Source organism: Ambystoma mexicanum, chromosome 6q (genome assembly GCF_040938575.1).
Source record: "Ambystoma mexicanum isolate Mex_15411 chromosome 6q, UKY_AmexF1_1, whole genome shotgun sequence".
In the NCBI taxonomy this organism is placed as follows: domain Eukaryota; kingdom Metazoa; phylum Chordata; class Amphibia; order Caudata; family Ambystomatidae; genus Ambystoma; species Ambystoma mexicanum.
The window spans coordinates 872,402,491-872,421,987 of record NC_090937.1 but is presented as its reverse complement, the minus strand read 5'-3'; the positions used below and the strand labels follow the sequence as shown (position 1 = coordinate 872,421,987).

The 19,497-nt window shown below is 47.4% G+C and overlaps 1 protein-coding gene across 3 annotated transcripts in view; it reads right to left on the bottom strand.

Annotated features, from left to right (window-relative positions):
* The window catches only part of PALLD (palladin, cytoskeletal associated protein), a 1,335,292-nt gene that overhangs the window by 119,728 nt on the left and 1,196,067 nt on the right, over positions 1–19,497 (bottom strand). For all 3 annotated transcript variants that reach the window (XM_069631388.1, XM_069631389.1, XM_069631390.1), the window contains one exon: positions 12,038–12,187. In XM_069631388.1, the coding sequence (XP_069487489.1) occupies positions 12,038–12,187 (150 nt within the window). The remainder of the gene's footprint in view (positions 1–12,037; positions 12,188–19,497) is intronic.

Below are 19,497 nucleotides of genomic sequence, written 5' to 3'. Positions count from 1 at the left end.
CAGCAAGGAAGAAGGCACATGCCACACCACCTGCCCCAGCAACCCCCATGGAGGGTACACAACCCACATCCGCGGCCCTGGACATGCCTGCAGTTCTGCGGGACACATGCCCCACGTTGCACCATGAGGAATCAAGTGCGTCAGGGGAGAATGCTGCCATGTGCATCCTCGATGTGCCAGGCAGCACATCACCAAACACCATCAACATCGTGGAGGAGCCCAATGGCTATGTACAGAGCCCAGACACTCCCTCGTACAGCCAGGTTGCCCATAGCGACCCTGGGTCGAGTGACGGCCCAGGGCTCACAGGCGAAGCGGATACACCTGTCTGTCATGTGCCCACTTCCCCTGCAGGAAGTCCTGTAAGTCCTGCAGGCACGACAACACGGAGCCTGCCAACCACATCGCCCACATCGGCTGCAGAAACAGTGAGCTGCCAGCACCTCACGGGCATGATAGAGGAGTTCCTCCGGGACAACCGGGAATCAGGGTCGGTGCTACATAATGACCTTCAGGCCCTGGGCGAGGTCATCAGTAGCAGCACAAACCGCATCTGTGAGATGCTTGGCAGGATTGCTGATGCCCTGGAGGCAGCACCGTCCAGACCACAGCCCCAGCAGGAGGAGCCACCCTCCCAGAGCTCCTCCACGCAGACCAGCCCGGTCTGTAGGTCACTGCGCACGATGCGCCGGAATGGAAGGGATGGCCCAGGCTCTGGCAGTGCCCATTGACTGTGCAGCCACACACATGTGGACAATGCTGCACTGATGGGAACATTGTGGGGTTGTTGGGGGGGGGGGGGTGGAGGGTGTGTGTGGGAGTTGGGTGGGAGGGGGAGGGGGTTGAGGGTGTGTGTGGGAGTTGGGGGGGAGGGGGAGGGGGTTGAGGGTGTGTGTGGGAGTTGGGGGGGAGGGGGAGGGGGTTGAGGGTGTGTGTGGGAGTTGGGGGGAGGGGGAGGGGGTTGAGGGTGTGTGTGGGAGTTGGGGGGGAGGGGGAGGGGGGGAGGGTGAAGGATCTGTTGTACACGTTTGGACATCATGATACAATACACAGTTTGGTCTATCCTACAATACAGAGTGGACATTCATTATTGTGCATGTGTCTTTTAATGTCTCACAGTGCATGTAGTACATGTATCCCCACACCCAGTGCCCAATGCCCTGTCATCCTCACCCCCTTAGCTGACTTGTGATTCAGAAATATTGCTCGATCAATGCTTGTCGCACGGTACGTCCCTCCCGTGCATCGACACCATGTTGCTGTTCTGCCATTCCTTCCTCCACCTCCTCCTCCTCATCTGGTGGTAGCAGTCCCACGTCAGGGGGCAGTGGCACGTTCCGACGGATGCACGTGTTGTGCAGCATTACACATGCCATGGTGATCTTGGACACCTTCTCGTGGCTGTAGATGAGGGCCCCACCTGACCGGCTGAGGCAACGGAATCGTGCCTTCAGAAGGCCGAAGGCCTGCTCTATGACCACCCATGTACGGGTATGAGATCTATTATAGTCCTCCTCGTGCCTGTTTTGGGGGTTGCGGACTGGGGTCATGAGCCACGGTTTCAAAGGGTAGCCAGCATCACCTGCATGAGAGTGGAATGAAGGTAAGTGTTTGTACATTCATGGTGGAGAACTGTGCCAGTCTTACATTGCAGCGGGTGATGACTGGCCATGCACACATGTCCCTGGATACAATCAACCCATTACTGGTCCGGCCATGTGTGCTGGCCAATGGAATGATGGAGGGGGTAGCTTCTCCCTGATGGGTCATGGTGCGCACTCATGTCTTGTTGCATGTGCATCGTTTATGCATGCAGCAGTGTTGGACTGCATTGATTGATGACTTGCATGACACCTGCTGTAAGGGTGTGTTGGTAGTAGTTGGTAGCATAGCCTTCATTCAGCACTGATCCCTATCATGGTGATTGGCAGCTATCCTATGGAGGTGCCGAACCAGTCACACGCAGTAGGATCCCTGTCAGACTAACCTCTGTGCACTCCCATGGATGACTGTCCTTTGTGTTGAGATGCAGGAGTCTGCGACATGGTGCTATTGCACTGCATGGTGCACGATGGCCTTACGGTGTGTTAGGTCCACCGATGTGTGGTGCATGTGTCGTGGTCTTAGGCCAGGGTAACTGTTTGTCAGGTACCATTATGTGTTGGCTCGTATTCACTACTGTGTGGTTAGGTGGTAATGTGGCGTGCCACTTGTCATGGGGCACAGTGTTCTGTGTGGTGCACAACTTACAATAGCGTTGTCATTCCCTCCCGGGTGGAGTATGCATCCCCCCCCTTTCCCTCCCGGGTGGAGTATGCATCCCCCCCCTTTCCCTCCCGGGTGGTGTATGCACCCCCCCCTTTCCCTCCCGGGTGGTGTATGCATCCCCCCCCCTTTCCCTCCCGGGTGGTGTATGCATCCCCCCCCCTTTCCCTCCCGGGTGGAGTATGCATCCCCCCCCCTTTCCCTCCCGGGTGGTGTATGCATCCCCCCCTTTCCCTCCCGGGTGGTGTATGCATCCCCCCCCCTTTCCTCCCGGGTGGTGTATGCATCCCCCCCCCTTTCCCTCCCGGGTGGTGTATGCATCCCCCCCCCTTTCCCTCCCGGGTGGGGTATGCATCTCCCCCACCCCCTTTCGCAATGGGGTATGCTGACAACCCACTCAGAGACCCAATGCACTGCCATGGCCCATCATGGTTACTCACCAAGCAGCCAGGTACGTTGTCCGGCATGTCGGCCCATGTAGCGTGGTAGTGTTGAGTTCCGCAGGACCAAGGAGTCATGAGTTGATCTGGGGTACCGAGCATTGCATTGTGTGATGGCCTTACTGGCATTGCACACCATCTGGACGTTGATGGAGTGGTATTGCTTGCGGTTGCGATACGGCACCTCCATGGCATGGGGAACCACCAATTCTACGTGGGTGCAGTCGAGGGCACCTATGCAATTTGGCATGCCTGCAAGTGCATGTAAGGCAGCTTTGGTATCATATATCTCCTGTGGAGTCCGGGGGAGGCATATGTAGTCCCTTCTGTGCTTGAGGAGGGCATCCAGCACTTGGTTGAGTATCCGGGAAAATATTGGCTGTGAAATGCCATGCATGTGCCCCACTGTATGCTGGTAGGTGCCTGTGGCAAGGAAGTGGAGCACGGACACTACCTTTAGTAGAGGGGGGATGGCAGTGCTGATTTCTATGAGGCTCACTATGTCGGTATGTATCAGGGCCACTATGGTGGTTATGGTGTCCCAGTCAAGCCGGTACAGGGTGTGGATCTGCTCTGGTGTGAGGTTGAAGGGGGTGGCTCTGATGCAGGGAATTGGGGGCTGCCGGCGTGGTAATGGTGGCTGCACCGGTAGGGCATGCTGGCCCTGTCTCACCCTCCTTCTCCTCCTGTGTATCCTCTGTGGTGGTTGCTGTGGTTGCTGTTGTTGCTGTTGTCGTAGTTGCTGCCTTGCAAGCAGGGCCTCCAGCTCCAGGAATGCTGCTACAATTGGTATCATCTTGGTGTGGGTGGGGGTGTGGTGTGTGGGTGTGCTCCTTTTGTGCTGTGCCAGACTCTATTGCCTCCACCTGTGCTGATTGGGTGCACCTGTTCCTCTTCCAAGCACTGATCAGGGTTGTTAACACCTTCCCCGCGATGCCGGTATTAACGCCATGGCGGTAAGGTACTTTGCGCCCTTGTGGAGGTCGTTATTTCCGTGTTCGCGATGATTGGAATCGGAGATGGTTTACGCCTTCCCGTTATTTACGCGATGGTGTGTCGGGCGCGCGACACTGGTCCGCTATTTACGCAATCGTAGTTTACGGTGGCGTAAATAACGGTGTGGCAGGTCAGAATGGACCGTACCGGTAAAGGAAGTCGTTATTCCTTTACCGGCCTCGTTTTTCCCTTAACGCCGGACTCGGAATGACCCCCATTGACTTGTTGAAAATTCTATTGCTTATGACTTTCAACTTGTTGGCCGCATCTTTATGAAAATCTTGAAAGATATTAGTTCCTCTCATTCCTCCAAACTGAAATGTTTGGTGAAAATTCGTTCAAAGGTTGAAAAGTTATAAAGCATGAAAAACAGGGGTGTTTTGAACTTTTTCGAGAGGTTTTCTCAAAGGGAACATGCACCGTCATTGAGCAGGTGCACAGCCTAAAGTGCTGCACAGATTTGCTTCAAATTCGTTTTAGTAGTAGCATAAAGTGGTGCAGGTGCGCCTTTTGCTGGCCGGGTGCAAATACGTCCAGCATTTGATTTTTCATTTGACAGAGAGCATGGTGCCCCTGGCACTAAAATCTTTTACATATCTCCCGTGAGGCGGCGCTTGAAGGTGAGTCGCAGATTTTTCAAAAGCAAAACACCACTGTCATCGAGGATTTTTTGCAAAAAAAGTGCTTTAGAAAAAAACCCGTTATGGATGATATTTTTAAAATGAAAGCATAAATGGTGGGTTTGAGGGGAAGTGGAAGGCAGCTGTGTACTTCCTACTGGAGCTAAAAATACAATTGTAATAACATGTTCTGTTGAAGTGTCCAGTGCACTTGTGAGGCCGTGTCTCATTGTACAAGCGCTTTCACATCAAAAGGCTACACAACCCAGTTTATATGCAATAGTAGCACCATCAGGTTAAGCTGCCCTTTGAAGTTCTATGCAGTCATTTCAATTACAGCTTTGGGTCTAGTTCTGTACACATATTTTGGTTTACAACATCTTATCTAGTGGTATATTATATAGTGTACCTTTTCCCAAATAGGGTGCTCTTTGCAGTGGAACGCTTTAAGTGCTGTGTGTTCGACAAAAGTGTTATGGTGGGTCCTGCATCACCACCTCCCTTCTTCTTCTCATCCCAATCCTCCTCCGTATTCCTCATCTCAGTTCCCCGTTAACTCAGCTCACTTGTCCGTAACCCTGCCTCGCTTTCTCCTCCCATTCTCCTCTTAGCCCCTCCTTCTTCTTCGCCCAGTTTACCATTACCCCCCTCATTCTTCCTTGTCTAACTCAACCATTATCCCAGCCTTACTCTCCCTTTCCCAGTTTCCAGTTAGCCCTACCCCCTCCTTCCTCTTTCTAGTACACCATTGTTTGTTTGTTTGTTTGTGCATTTATATCGCGCTACGAACCTTCAGGTATCTGAGCGCTGCTCATTTCCCAGTGTGTGGTGCTCATTTATCTACCTCGGAAGGATGAAAGGCTGAGTTTGGCCCTGCCGGAATTCGAACCTGCGTCAGAAGGCTCTGCACGGATGTCAAAACGAGCGCTCTACTCGCTGTGCTATCTGACTGGCATTAACTCCACCTTATTCCCTTTACGCCTGCCTCACTCTTGTCCCAGTCCTCCATTACTCCTGCCTCACTCTTTATCATCCAAGTCCCCATTACCTCACCTTCCGTATCCCGCCGTCGTTATCTCCCCGCCTGCATCTCTTCGCACCAATTTACCCAACTTCCTGCATCACACACATCCCTGTCCCCCAGTATCCCTTCCTCCTGCATCCCTATCCGCCACGACCCCCGCCTCCAGATCCCACATTATCCCTGCCTCCCGGGACACATTGTAACAGTCGCCCATTTTCACCCATCACCATCCCTCGCACATATCCCCAATCACAGCTTCTTGCGTGTATCCCTCGCCGCGGTCCCTCACTTTCAACCCCCACACGCATCTCCTGCCACAGTGCCAAGCGCATCCCCTGCCACAGTCCCACATTCTCACCCTTGTCACAATCTCTCGCGCGCAACCCCATCCAGTCCCCCATGTTCATCCCCATCACAGTGCCGAATGCGCATTCTCGTTACAGTCCCATGTGCGCATCCCTGTCACGGTCCTACATGTGCACCATTATAACAGTGCCTTTTGCTTGTCTTAGTCCCTCTTCCTTTTCCTCATTGAGTGGTAAAGTGGGGCATGGGACATGGTCAAAGCCCATGCTCCAACCAAAGTATCCACTGTCATAGCCATATTGATATTGATATTTTATTTATATTGTGCTCGTACAGAACATATCCCGTGGCCCATGGACTCGCAATGGTGAGAACCTCATGATGCATAGAATCCCACTGATAACATTGCATGACATCAATTGTGATAGCCAAAGGAAATCCTTCAGTCAGACCATGCAGCGTATAGCGATTTTGTGCTCACAACAAAAAAGCTAAAACAATGTCATTTTTTATTCGCGCAAAATTCTTGAAATGCCGCAAAATATTGTATTTTGCCCATCTGCCACTTATTGTAATTAGTCTGCTCGACAAATCCCTATAATAATCTGATATCCAGTGGCAACAGCACCAGTGGCTCAAAGCTCCACTCATCATTTCTATTAAAGAACTCCCTTGGTGGGAGAAGTATTACGATCAAGAGGCACAATAAGGGCATTACAAATGGAATTTATTAAGCTTAGTAGCCACCTATAACTATTTTAATTAAGCATAACTACAGCAAAATGTACAGATTTGTGTTGAAATATTTCATTTTTCTTGTCGCAAAAATTTGGAAATCAGTGTCAGTGACAAAACATGTAGTTGAAGGGATGTTAAGATGCCAGTTTAATGCAATAAAACACCTGAAATCCAGTAGGTGTTGGAAGCTATGAAAACTTAACTTGGAGCTGCCCCCTTGAGCAGCCCTGTAGCTGCTCAAGGGGTCTCGCATATGCCATCACTTATGTCATCAATGGAACTAGGGGGCACTCATGACATCACAAATGTCTTCACTTATGACATCAGTCATGACATTATGAAAATTCCATACCTATTTTTAAGCCAACAATACAAAAACACACCTAGTCACGCACAACAGCACAAGGGAACCCACAGATCCGGAAACCGCACCCATACTCAGTGAAAGGTGCTAGCTGAACTGAAGCTGCCAACAGCACACCTCAAATCTCACTCCACCCTTATCCTGGTGCCCCCTACTAACCGATCCAACCCTCTTAACTTGCAAATCCACCAGAGTGCCAGGGGACCGCTCCGCCAGTGATAGTGCGCAGTATAAATATCCTTTAACACAACATAACATTTGAGAAACATTCTACAGCTAGACATTTAGTGCAAATAAAGGGGAAATACATTCGTCTTCTGTATGTCACGTCTTTCGAAATGTGCTTCAAGGTTGAGAAGAATTCCAGTTTCCTATACAAGTAGCAACATCACAGGTTTTTGCACAAGAACTGTGCCATCTTTCTCTGTCCGAACTCCCTACTGTCCCCCCAAACTAGCTATAACTCCTCAGGATTTACCTTTACTGGTCGTACTACTGAAGAACTACCATTTTCCATGGTACGGGACAATGCTCTCCTTGAAAGAACACAAACATTTGGTGAGCTGTTCCTTAGCTTTTACATTACTATTACCCTTCTACGGGATGCTGCAAAATCGTAATTACACAAATCTTCTTTTTATCTCATCGCTAGATGTATGCTTTGAGAGAGTATGGTGTGGACCTTGTAACATGTGACTTTTTCCGTACAGACTACGTTTCACATATCAAGTTACTCGTTTTTAAACCGCTCGCGTTTACGACTTGGTAAAATCGCTTTCATGCTAAATGCCTTCATTTTATGGACAGAGCGATTGAATTCAAATAACCGCACTGGAATTTGTTCGATTTAGATCAGCGTATCTATTACTATCTGGATCAGGATCGTTAGGATCTGATAGCTAAAAAAGTGATATTAATTTAAAGTAAGAGGAGGTAGGTGTGAAATGAAGTCAAATGAAGCACTTGAGGGCCTTTACTCAAGTTTTTAAACATGTGTAGTACTATCATGAATTTAAACATTGCATCTGTCTCACTTTTAGTTGTAATTTGCATTGTCAGTGACTGGATATCATAAGAGATGGCATGAGTAATGACGTCAATAATGTCATGAGTGGCGTCAGTGTGCTCCAGTTTTCACTGATGTCATGGATGGTGACGTAAGTGTGCCACAAGCGGTGTCATATGAGATGACACAAGTGATGTCCTTTGATGTGTCACCTGTGTCCTCCATTTTCCAGTGATGTCATTGATGATCACCTGGGACATCAAAAGTGATGTCCTTTGTGATGCGATCAGTGTGCTCATGGGCTGCGCAACAGGGAAGTCCAGAATTAGAGTGGTGTAACTTCCAACACCTGCGGAATTTTAGGGGGTTCGTTACGTTAAACTGCTACCTTAACGTCACATAAACTAAGGTGTTAGGAAACCGAACAAACGTCGCCTCCACGTTCTCAAGAGCATCTGCGACCAGGAATCTACATGAATCAGCCTTACACAGTATGAAGTAGAACACATATACACATCCTTTATTCAAAGCCAGGTTAAAACTCGACACAGTTCGCCCTCCACTCATGGCTTTACCACAGGTGCAGCATCACCACACACAGTTTACAAATAAATAAGAATCAAAAACAAATGAGAGTCCTTCCGAAATTACAACTAGAGTGAAACCGATCATATAGAATGGTGTAGATTTTCCGCCATCATGTAATGTGATGTATGGGCAGGACTCCCGATGAGGTATCAGCAAATTAAGTTTATTGTAAACAAATGTGACCTGGCACCCTGCACTGCATCCACACACTTCGCTGCCCGTTCATACACTCTCGGTTTCTCGAACCTCGCCCTCCACTCTAATGTAACCTCGCCCTCCACTCTAATGTAACCTCGCCCTCCACTCTGATGTAAACATTCGACCTCACGCACACGCTGGCAGGGCGCCCACCCAATGAACTGAACATTCCATCGTAAAATGAACTACAAAGATACATAAGAAATACAACATAATGTCTAGATAAGTATGTGAACACATTCATTTATTTGCAATCACTTAAAATGTGCTGACTGATCATATCAAACATGTATACATTCAAATTGTTCTTTGTCCTTATTTATACACCAGTTATATCTCACCTTTTACATCCGAATTTCATTAATATCTCATTAATTATTAAATGGAATTCTTTGATTAATTGATGCAATAATTGCCAAGTATATACACACATATACACAAACACACACACACACATATATATATATATATTTATAAAAAACAAATGTTGGGCTGCTGTCGGGGGAGGGGAGGATGGAAGGCTGGTTTGCCACATGCTAATCCAGCTCTGCCCCCTTTAGGCACCTGTCTTGAATGGAAAATTGTTAATACAAATCTGTTGGTACAGCTTGGATTTTGAGAAGGGCACTCAAGGGACTCACTCGACCCACAGCAAGTGAAAGTCCAGGGGGATCCTTACCCCACTAGGAGGTGGATACAGTGTCCCCTTTCCTGGAGGAAAGGGTTAAGATTGCCATCCTCCTCCTGGAAAAAGAATTTCTGATCACCAATGAAACTGACCCCACATTTTTTATCATCCATTTTGGCATAGTGGGGTGACTTTACTGGCCAGCCGGGAGAATGACCATCTGCCAAGATGGATGCAAATACCTTAGTAATGAGGCTCAACGTGCTTTTTGTGTGTGGGGAACAAGATTTACCAGGAGCAGACTACTCAAGTAAACAGATGTTTTCTAGTGAGGAAAACCGGGGTAGAGAAGAGAGCAGAGTGTAGTTGGCTGATAAAGGACAGTTGGCAAAACCACCCATCTGTGAGAAATGGGAAGAAAGAGAGCAGGACACACCATTTATTTTACAATAGTTGAAGTGTATTGTATGACACACCTGCGAAGGGAGCCAGGATTATTCTAAGTAATGGAAGAGGTTATTCAGGAGGAGGCCTACTATTTTGGGGCAGTGGAGGGCATACGCAGTGTTCTTTCCGTGACTAAGTATAGACCGAGGAAGAGTCAAGCTGTCAGACCCAAACAGGAGTATGTCCATAAATCCTTCTATCCATTATTCTAAGATTTAAAACGATCACTGGAATGATCGGCTAGTTCTAGGATGCCAAAGAGAAGGAGCACATACATATAAGGAGACCTTTCAAAATGCCTAAGGGCTATAGTGTGTGTGAAGGTCATGTTCTGCTTTGCATCAACTGCAGCGACACAAAAGGTTTGCAAACAATAAGCACTTAACATAGCACTGAACGCTAACAAATCAGTTTGTTTCTAAGGACTCCCAAATGTTTTTGTATAAATGTGAAATGAGATACAGGAAACTACAATTGATTCACGTAGGATCCAACAAGGTGATCACGCGAGGAATCTGGGATTATTGTAGAACACAGTGCTCCTGGCCAAACAGGGATCCTCTGCTGCTGTACAGATGAAACATAACTTGTTTGGAGTGGAGACAGTGAATTGCATACATTGTGCTCTCTCTCTCTCTGCAAGTTCAAACTTGGAAGATCATTTTATACCTGCACATAATGCTTCAACAAGAAACACTATGCAGCACAGCGAACAGCAATCCTGGTTCCTGGTTCCAGGTTCTTTGAAATAGTAAGGTTATTGAAAATTGAAATAAATATTAAGCAATAGGTGCAGATGAGGTGGAGAAAACCATGACAGGCAGCTGTGGACAGTCTGTACAACTGAGGTATGGATAATGCAGTGAAACAAAGCAGTAGTACTGTTTGGCTTAGCAGTGCAACAAAGGGTGCGGAGTGGGAAATAGTGGGAAACAGAGGAGGCCAGTTAGAGAGGTGCCATTTCATGGGTTGATGTAAATATCAGCAGGAAGAATTTGAAGAAGGATCAGTGATGCAGAGATAGCCAGCATGGAGATGATGGGTCGAGTTAGGAGGATGCAGAGAGTATGAGTCACAAAGTTGAGAATATAGTAGGTGAGGTGGGGGCAGATATTTCTAATATTCAGCCCTAAGTTTGTAGAGGTGAGAAAATCACAAATCTTAAGATCATTGTCATAAAGTACCCTCAGGTTGTGGATCTAAATGGCTGATGTAAGGAGGCCAGCAGAAATGATGGATAGTTCAAGCATTCAAGGTAGGATGGTAGATGAACTGCTTGGTTTGAATTTGGGGTTGATATCAGTTTCAATACCCAAAACAAGCCTCCCTACAGCAAGGGAACACTTGAGCACCTCTCAAGCTCATCACACACCTACTAATAGTCCCTATTATTTGAGTACTCATTTTGTGCCACCTAGCAATAGTCACGGCTGGTAGTTTGTGCCCTAGTATTGCCTTGGTTCTCCTCACTCCTTATGGCTTGAGTCAGCACATTCAATTCTATATTCGTACAAACTTAAAGGAGCCCTCTCCCATCTTCCACCTACCCTACGCCTCATCAATAATTCATGCTAAGTGTGTCTCTAGTTGCTCCCTCATTGCCCTTCTACTTCACCTTTTCTCTCTCTCTCTCTTCTCCCCCCAGACTCTGGCCTGGATACCCCAGACACTGGCACAATTGGACAATTTCATTCTTGATGGCCGCAAAGAAAGTTGGAAAGCTCTAACATAATAGTTCAGGAGTAAAGGGGACATGGGCAACAAGATTAGCAATGACAAATCTTATACAAACCCTTGTTTCAGATGTGCTTTTTTTGTTGGTAATTAATTACTCTTTATTAATGCGCTGAACACCAGAGACCAGTCTCTAAGCGTGGGAGTCGTGGGACCGGGATTCTAACCTATGTTGCTCTGCGTTGTATTGCTTCCAAGACAAGTGGGTTGCCCCTGAGCTATCCTCCCGGCCCAGTGTTAGAGTGGAAGTTATAGATACGACCAGGGAGTATACAGCACAAGAGTTAAAATCACTGTGTGTGTGATGCATGCTGCAAAATGAAATCGAGGTACACAGCAGTTGTGTCCTTACAGTAGGAATCCCAAAGTTCAGGTGCATAGTTCCCAAGAGGCAAAAAACAAGAAGTGGTGTGAGGAATGTGCACCTTTTACTTCCCACAGACCCCTTCTCCCACAACACAATCCCACTGTATGATCTGATGGGGAAGGAATGCAGGTGACGAGAAGGAACGTAGACTGCAAAGGGAATTGTTGAAACAAAAGGCTTCTGTCCTGGTGTCAGGCTTGCTAAGGAGGAGCAGTAAAAGAAAGCGGTGCTGAATAGTTGCGGCATGAGCTGTATTACGATGATCTTACATTTGCTCAGAGAGCGAGCGTGACTCAGCAGCCACACCTGGACTTACCTCGGGGTTGGCAGCCATGATGGTGTAGTTGCCGTCGTCGTCCAGGCTGGAGGCGGCAATGTTGAGGGTGCAGGTCCCTTCAGGCTCTCGTTCGATCCTATAGTGCTCGCTTCTTATAGAAATCTGCTTCCCATCTTTGAACCAATAGATCTGCAGGGAGGAGGAAGCAGAGTAGCTATATCAGGCATTGACGATGTGCAGGGCTCAGTGTTGCTCGCGACAAATGCTACCAGGCTTTACTTCTCACATAGCGGGGAAAAGAGAGCAGCTGCTTCAGAGAGTCCCCATCACAGCAACAATGCCGTACCTCAAACAAACAAAGGGCCTGGCATCCCTGAAATCAGTGGCTATTTCTGTACGACAAATCTTCTCTAATCGCCCCATGCATCATAAGCTTTCACTAGCCTTGCTGGAAGGGCCTGGGGCCGGCAACAACATTGCCATTCAGTGATGCAAATCTTCGTCACCTGGGAAAAAATGAAGGATGAGCGGCGGGCACTAGTTCACCAATCACTTGTGTAAAATGGTTGAATCTCAAGATCAACTAAAAGATTAGTTATACACAGAGATCAGAGTGAGCAGGAGCTATTGGGGGCAGAGTACCAATACTTTTATTTTTACTCTTAACAGTACCGCTACTTTTTACAACCACTTTCACCATTCCATGAGGGTTCTTTTTTAAGGCTGAAGCATACCTCTTCATTTTACCACCCAATGGCACTTAGAGCCAAACGGCAATCGGTTCTCACTGTACGTTCATAAAGCATGGATCACACCTCAGTCTGGATGGGCTCTATCTGGCTTCATATTAACTATCAGAAGATGGAAGAGGTCCTGCTAACACTAAGAACATATCTCTCCGGACGCCCCATCTTCCCCGGATTATTGTAAGACATGTGTAGGCTAAATGCTTAGATGATCCAGTTGATAAAGGTTCAGGCCATTCCCATGGGAGTTCATGTTAACATCAGGTGGCTGCAGAGGAGTGTCTGCTTCCTGTCACTGGACACGAGTGCACTTATATCAGGAGCTCTAGGGACTAGTCGCCTGGACTACTGCAATGCACTCCCGTGGGATACTTCAGGACCACAGATTATTCATCTCTAGGCCTGTTTGACAACAGGTGATAAAAGACTTTCAGTCTTGGCTTCCAGGCTTTGTAATAAATGGCCACATAATACTGATGGCAACACGCATTTGTATAGAGGCAGGTCCCTGTTGAAGCAGCTGCTGTGTGGGAAGGTGTAACGTATGGGTTCTGCAGAGTTACGGTCAGAGAGTAGAGGTCATTGATTTCACAAAGACCATATATAAATGTTCCAAGTGACTTATCAACTGAGAACAAGTGATGAAAAACAATACAATGGACCTCATTTTGCCTGGTCCACCCACTTGGCTGTCAACCTGGCACATCCACAAACTCCTGGAACATGTGTTGAAACTTGCACCCTTCCACATACACCGTCTTCTGCCAGTCACAGTTCCACTACTTTTTTGCCACACTTCTTACACTAGCTATACACCTCAGTGTTCTCATATTGCACATTTTCAAATTAATTGTTCCCTGGGGGTAAATGTAATTACTGTGTATTACCTGAACAACCAACCAGGCAACATCACTATACCAGCTTATGCTTGCCTCGAAAGTGACAACAGGGCCCTGGTTAGTGCAGTGTGGTCATGTGAGACTCCAACACGCAGTGGGGTAGCCTGATACCCCTATTAGACAAAAGGCTCCTACACAGCCCTGGCCAACGGTGTTTTGCAGCTGTGGGGTGCCCTCACAGGATGAGAAGGGCTACACATAGCCAGTACAGATTGGGAGTGTTTAAACGGGGCACCCTCTGTCATGAGGCCAAGTGATCTCAAGTTCACACAGACACTGAAATGACATATTAAGTAAGGGTTTATTCAAGGTATTTACAATATTGAGACTAAAATAAAATACAGATTGACCCACAACCACTTCTAAGATCCCTAGGAATTTCCTGAAGCAACTAACACCGTGAATTCATGGAATGCTTTCTCCAGGGCCTGGCAACATTTGTATCCTAGAATCCCTTAATCTGGGGTCTCTTAACAGAATGCATTTCTCAGTCGCTCACAGTCAGGAGGTTTGTGTGGCTCTACACTTCTCTCTTGGCTAAAGGTTTGGTTGATTCTGGCCCTCTACTAGTTGTTTTGGAATGCCGAGAAACCCCTCTGATTTGGTCTCAGGTCCCTCATGCTTTTTCACATTAGCTGTAGAAAATAGATTTGGGCAATGCCAATTTGAGCCCCAAAGCTTGGACCAGGAGGCCGGTGAATATGATGAACTACAGGCTGGGTTTGGTGATATCTCCCGCTTACAGTCTCAGGCTCTTGACCCTGCTCTAGTCTAGCTCCTTGAAGAGTCAACATGGTTCCATACTTAAGTGGATCTCTCTTACTCTTGTTCTCCTCTACCATACTCTCCTCATCCAACTCCTCCTTTACTATCTTGATGTTTTGGCAGGTGCTTGTACCTCTCCCTCGACCGCAGCATCCTGTCAGGCTTGTAATGTGACTGCTCACCTTCTTTCCATAGGTGTCTTCTCCAAACACCGTGTCTGTGTTCCTGCATTAGTTAAGCTGTAATCCTTTGTGTATTTTCTACGGCTTTTTGAACCCTGCTGCCCTTCCATGCAGAACTGTGGTCTAAGCGTTGATAGTGGCCATCAGCCAATTTGGAAGACCCATTCGCAGATGCTGGTAGAGGCGGGCTCTGCACCCTATCTAGATTTTTTCTATTGCGTCACTAACCCGAAGGCTTGAGGGCGCTCACAAGAGGAACACATGCAAAGAAAATGTTATAAGCCTAAGAAGGCAAATGGAAGAGGGGCTATCCCAAAGAAACAAGCCAACAACCAACACAAAGAAGTTGTTATGAGGCAGGCATGTTTATGGGAAAGATTGCGCAGCATTGTTCTGCAGCTTATAGAGTTTAGGAGAATTAATGTTGCCTAGCGTGAGGTGCCTGCATTTGTGGTTTTACTGCAGCATTGTTAGCTGGCAATGCATCGGGAATCTCTCGGGATGTGCAGGCAGGACCTGTCACGCACCCATCCTGGTGAAGTTTAGAGGATCTTGCCAGGAGTGGTGACCGCCCCCAGAGGATCTTACTACGGTGATGTAGGTGCGGCATATTCCTATGGGGCATTATTTGTGTATAAGGGCACCGGAGAATTGCTGATATCTTGGGGGTTCTATACAATCTCAGGACAACATTTAAAGAGCAAGGGACCGGTATGTCTTTGCTCTATGTAACGAGTCCCTGCCAACCACCTGAGGCATAGTGGGGTAGCGTAGGGGATCCTCCATGCATCACTCCTGGGCACAGCATCACACAGCAGGCGATGGCCTCCATGGTCACTACACCCTGTAACCCAAGGGTCAGGCAGGGGACACTGTCACGCCTCAACCGAATACATTCTTCCAAAAATCCAGAATTTGGGGTACCTTTGTACTGTCAAGGAGCGCAGCATACAGTAACCCAAAGTGCAGTTGGAGACTAAACTGGGGAGCCCATTTTAAAACTGCCAGCAGGGAGATCCAATTTCATGTAATCCAACGTGCTGGATCCCACTGATCCCAGCATCCATGAAATTTCAGAGACAATATCAAGGAGGGTTATCTTTCTGCGCTGCGAATATTGGGAGGTTCACTGGTCTGACAGGTTTTGGAAGGATACAAAATAGTTATCTAGAAGAAAAATAGGAACAACGTTAGGGAGACTTACACAGAAATAGGAAGATGTGGCAGGTAAGTACCTGATGCAAGTTGTTCATATTCCAAGGTAAGCAGAACAATTCAAGAGGGATAGACCAGTCTGGAGTTATGCCAGTCTCCTGGCACCTTGTTCCCAGGATGCTAAAGCTATGACCAATTCACCAGATTTGTCCAACCGCTTAATGACTTGAACTACCAGCACTATTTAGAACACTCTACTGAGCTAATTGACTGAAGTGAGAAGAAAAGACTTCCTTTACTTTCACTAACCTTCCATGCCCACCCTCAGTCATCTATCATTAGTTCCTATTCAATGACTAGTCCTGACTCTCTGCTGACATCACACACAGGTCGCCATCTCTGCTGAGAAGAGACAGTAATCACGAATGAGGAGAGTCTGTAAAAATGCCACCTAGTAAGCGGCCACAGCACAAGCTGTTTTGATTCTTATTAAGTAAAATGTTGCAGATAATTCTATTTCTGAAATGGAGGTGTGCTAATCAGACCCCTCTTTCATAAATGCTCCATGCCATAATTATAGTGCAAATATGTGCCTTTGATGAGATAGTCTCCTGACAACCTCTGCCCAAGCAGTGGCACAGGGCAGGTTCACAGGTCATCTGTGCCTTCCTGATATCCGCTATAACACAACGTGACAGCAAGGAGAGGTGGCTTTTTAACTGCCTGCACCGCTGATATGAATTATAATAATTATGTAAGTTTCTCATTAAATATAAGCCATGTCTGGCTGTGGCAGGGTGGTTGCTAGGGTCACACAATTATACAGCCAAAGCAATTTGATATCCTACAAGTGTCAGCTTTGGAAGCAGGGCTCACCTATGGCACGGCCATGTTTATTAGCCATCTGGCCTGGGTTTCTCCACAACTACTATGAGGGACAATGGGCAGGAAGCTGCCTCTTTGATCCTCCTGCAGGAAGGGTGACACGTTCATCCTGTGGCAAAGGAACATTTCCCAAAGAGATCTCCTGGATGTCTGTGTTTCAAATGCAGCACTGACGTAATAGTTCATTTCTACATAACAAAACCACACTCACACAAATGTGCTGGCCACTATAGTTCAGTTGAAGTCAGCACACATGGGAAGAGGGCGGTGCTAGAGTACGCCCGGAGAGGGGTTCCACTATCTTGGTTTCTTCTAGGGCTCTCAGCAACTTCCTGTGCCTCACCAGAAGGCAAATGGCACTTGTTACAAAAGGCTTGCTTTGGACCAACCCCCGGTGACATTTTGCCTTTAGGAGGGGAAACCCCCTCTTTCTTTAATTTATCTTTGGACTCTCAAGAAAGGAAGAAGGATTCACTGACAGTCTGTTGGGAATGCAGCCTATTCCAAAGTTTTCTGCCAGAGAAGTGAAGACAGAAGACACGGAATGCTGAGACTACGTCTGCCCCTTAACCAACCCAAGAGACCAGTGTGAGTGAATTGCCGTGGACAAAGGCCTCCCTGCTGGCTATTGCACTGAAATTAGGATACTGCTCACTGGAGGTGAAGAACCGCTGAAGGGGTGCTCACTGGAGGTGAAGAGCCTCTGAAGGGGCTAACTAACTGAAGGACTCACCTCGTCCCAGAGACCCAAATTGGGCTTCCCAGCAACTCAGAAGTCCAGAAGCAGTTTGAACTCTGTTTCATTGCCTCAGGATGTCTGTCAGTCAGCTAGACTGTGCTGAATACACTTTGAGCCAGTACAGGACACGCAGTGCTGCATTTGGCACTCTATGAACCTTTTGCTGAACGTCACAGGCTTGCCCATCTTGAATGCTGAATCGAATTCGCAGAAGCATAGTTTTTGCCTCTGACTCAATCACCGTCCCAAACCGTTGGAAGTCATTTTATTTTATTTTGTCATTTGTCATTCGCTCAACTGTCTCGAACTCTGGCTCCACCCAACGGGAGCCTTCACGTTTGAAGCAACATATGCCAACCTGCCAGTGGGACCTGTAAGGAACTCATGGTGACAACAGTAAAGACAGACACAATTTATCACAGTTCAAGAGTGTTTATTAAACTGTAAGGGCAGGGTGGAAAACGCCTAACCTAAACCTACAAGATGGGAGCAAACGTCAACTATCAAGAGAAAAATAAGGCAGTGCTTGTGGCGCCTTGTCAAAATAAAAGGACTATACTGAAACAAAACGATTGCCAATTACTTACAACTAATTACAGAAAGAGTGTGGGATAGGGTTTTCAAATAAAGAAAAAGGTGTTCACATCCTGATATATTATTTGTGATTGCCTTGAGGTCTCCCTTCCCCATGTTTTTAGCAGGGGACAAGGTGGGACTTTGGAGGACAGTACACGCTCAAACCTTCCCAGCACGAGCTAACAGTTCAGTTTCAGCTGTCAAGTTTTTCGATGGTTAAGTCTCTTTTCTCTAAATGTCTCTTGCCTTTGAGGGCCTGATATTCTTAACAAACAAACATAAAGTTCTGTTCCACAAATACTTTAGTTCATGGCTTCAGTCCTGGGTCCCCATCTTCTGGGCACAGACCCCTCACAAATCGTATTCCACAATTTAACCAAACAGTTCCTTTCTCAGTGAATTTTGGGTGATGACTCTTCACCTCTGGATCTCCCTCGGTTGGGCTCGGACCCCAATTGACAAGAGGGATACTTCACGTCCTTAATGTCCTTTTAAACAGTTCCTCTGGGTTCACCGCTGTTTGTCAGCCTCCCTCTGCCGCAGTGGACTAACTTTGCTGAAAATGTTGGGGGGACATGGCATCTGAAGAAAAGGTGTCCCAGCCAAATGAATGGGGACAAAATGGTGTGCCGTGAAAGTTGGTGGGGACAAACACTGTTGTCCCCCCCTAAAATTACACCCATGCTCTGCCGGGATTACTCTGGCCACCTTCTTGCAATTTCACAGTTCACTGTTCATCACATTCATTTCACCAAGCAGGATTCATTTCCCTTAGTTTCTAACTCATCTGGCGGTCAAAGACTTTCGATGGTACAGATGGATTTTACAAGACCCCTATGTGACCACTTTCACCCCTTCTTGCCTTTTCACAACACTTTCTGGTTACGGTAGTTTCTACCATCAGGTAATCACCCAGATTTTCCTGCTGGAGAACCCACGTGGTGCCAGACTCCTCTGTTTCTGTTTTCCCCCCTCTTTCCTTATTCATATCTTTTGCTTTTCAAAGTTCAATTTAGCCGTTGGCTACTTTTCATTCAACACAGTTCGATTTCTTGTCAACACTCCCCTCGGCTCATCGGCTGTGATGAAACCGCTTTGCTTTCTAGTCGGTAGAGTCAAGGCCGTTCCCATTGGGCCATGTGTCCCTACCCGGCTTGGCTGTCAGCGGAGGAGGCGCCTGGGTACCGTTGACATCTGTTGCAGTACACGCTGGCTACTGTTTGTGGTCTTAGGATTCTCACTCTGGAGGCTTCACGGGTCTCTGTCGATAAGGGCAAGGTCACTTCTCCTCTTGGTATCCTTTTTGACTCGCACCTTCCTTCTCCTCTTTTTGAACTGCTGGGGTGAGTTAGCTCTCACATCGTGTGGTCTGCCTTGCTTGTAGTGTGCGCTCTTGCTCTACCTTTTATCCCTGTGGGGAAGGGAAAGGGCTGTCAGATGTGTGCGATTCTGGTGACTCTGGTCTGACGTTCCCTGACCCTTGTATTGAGACATGTCAGGTAAATGGCTATGGTGTTGGTCTGTTGTCTTTCGTGTTGTGCGAAAGTGTTAG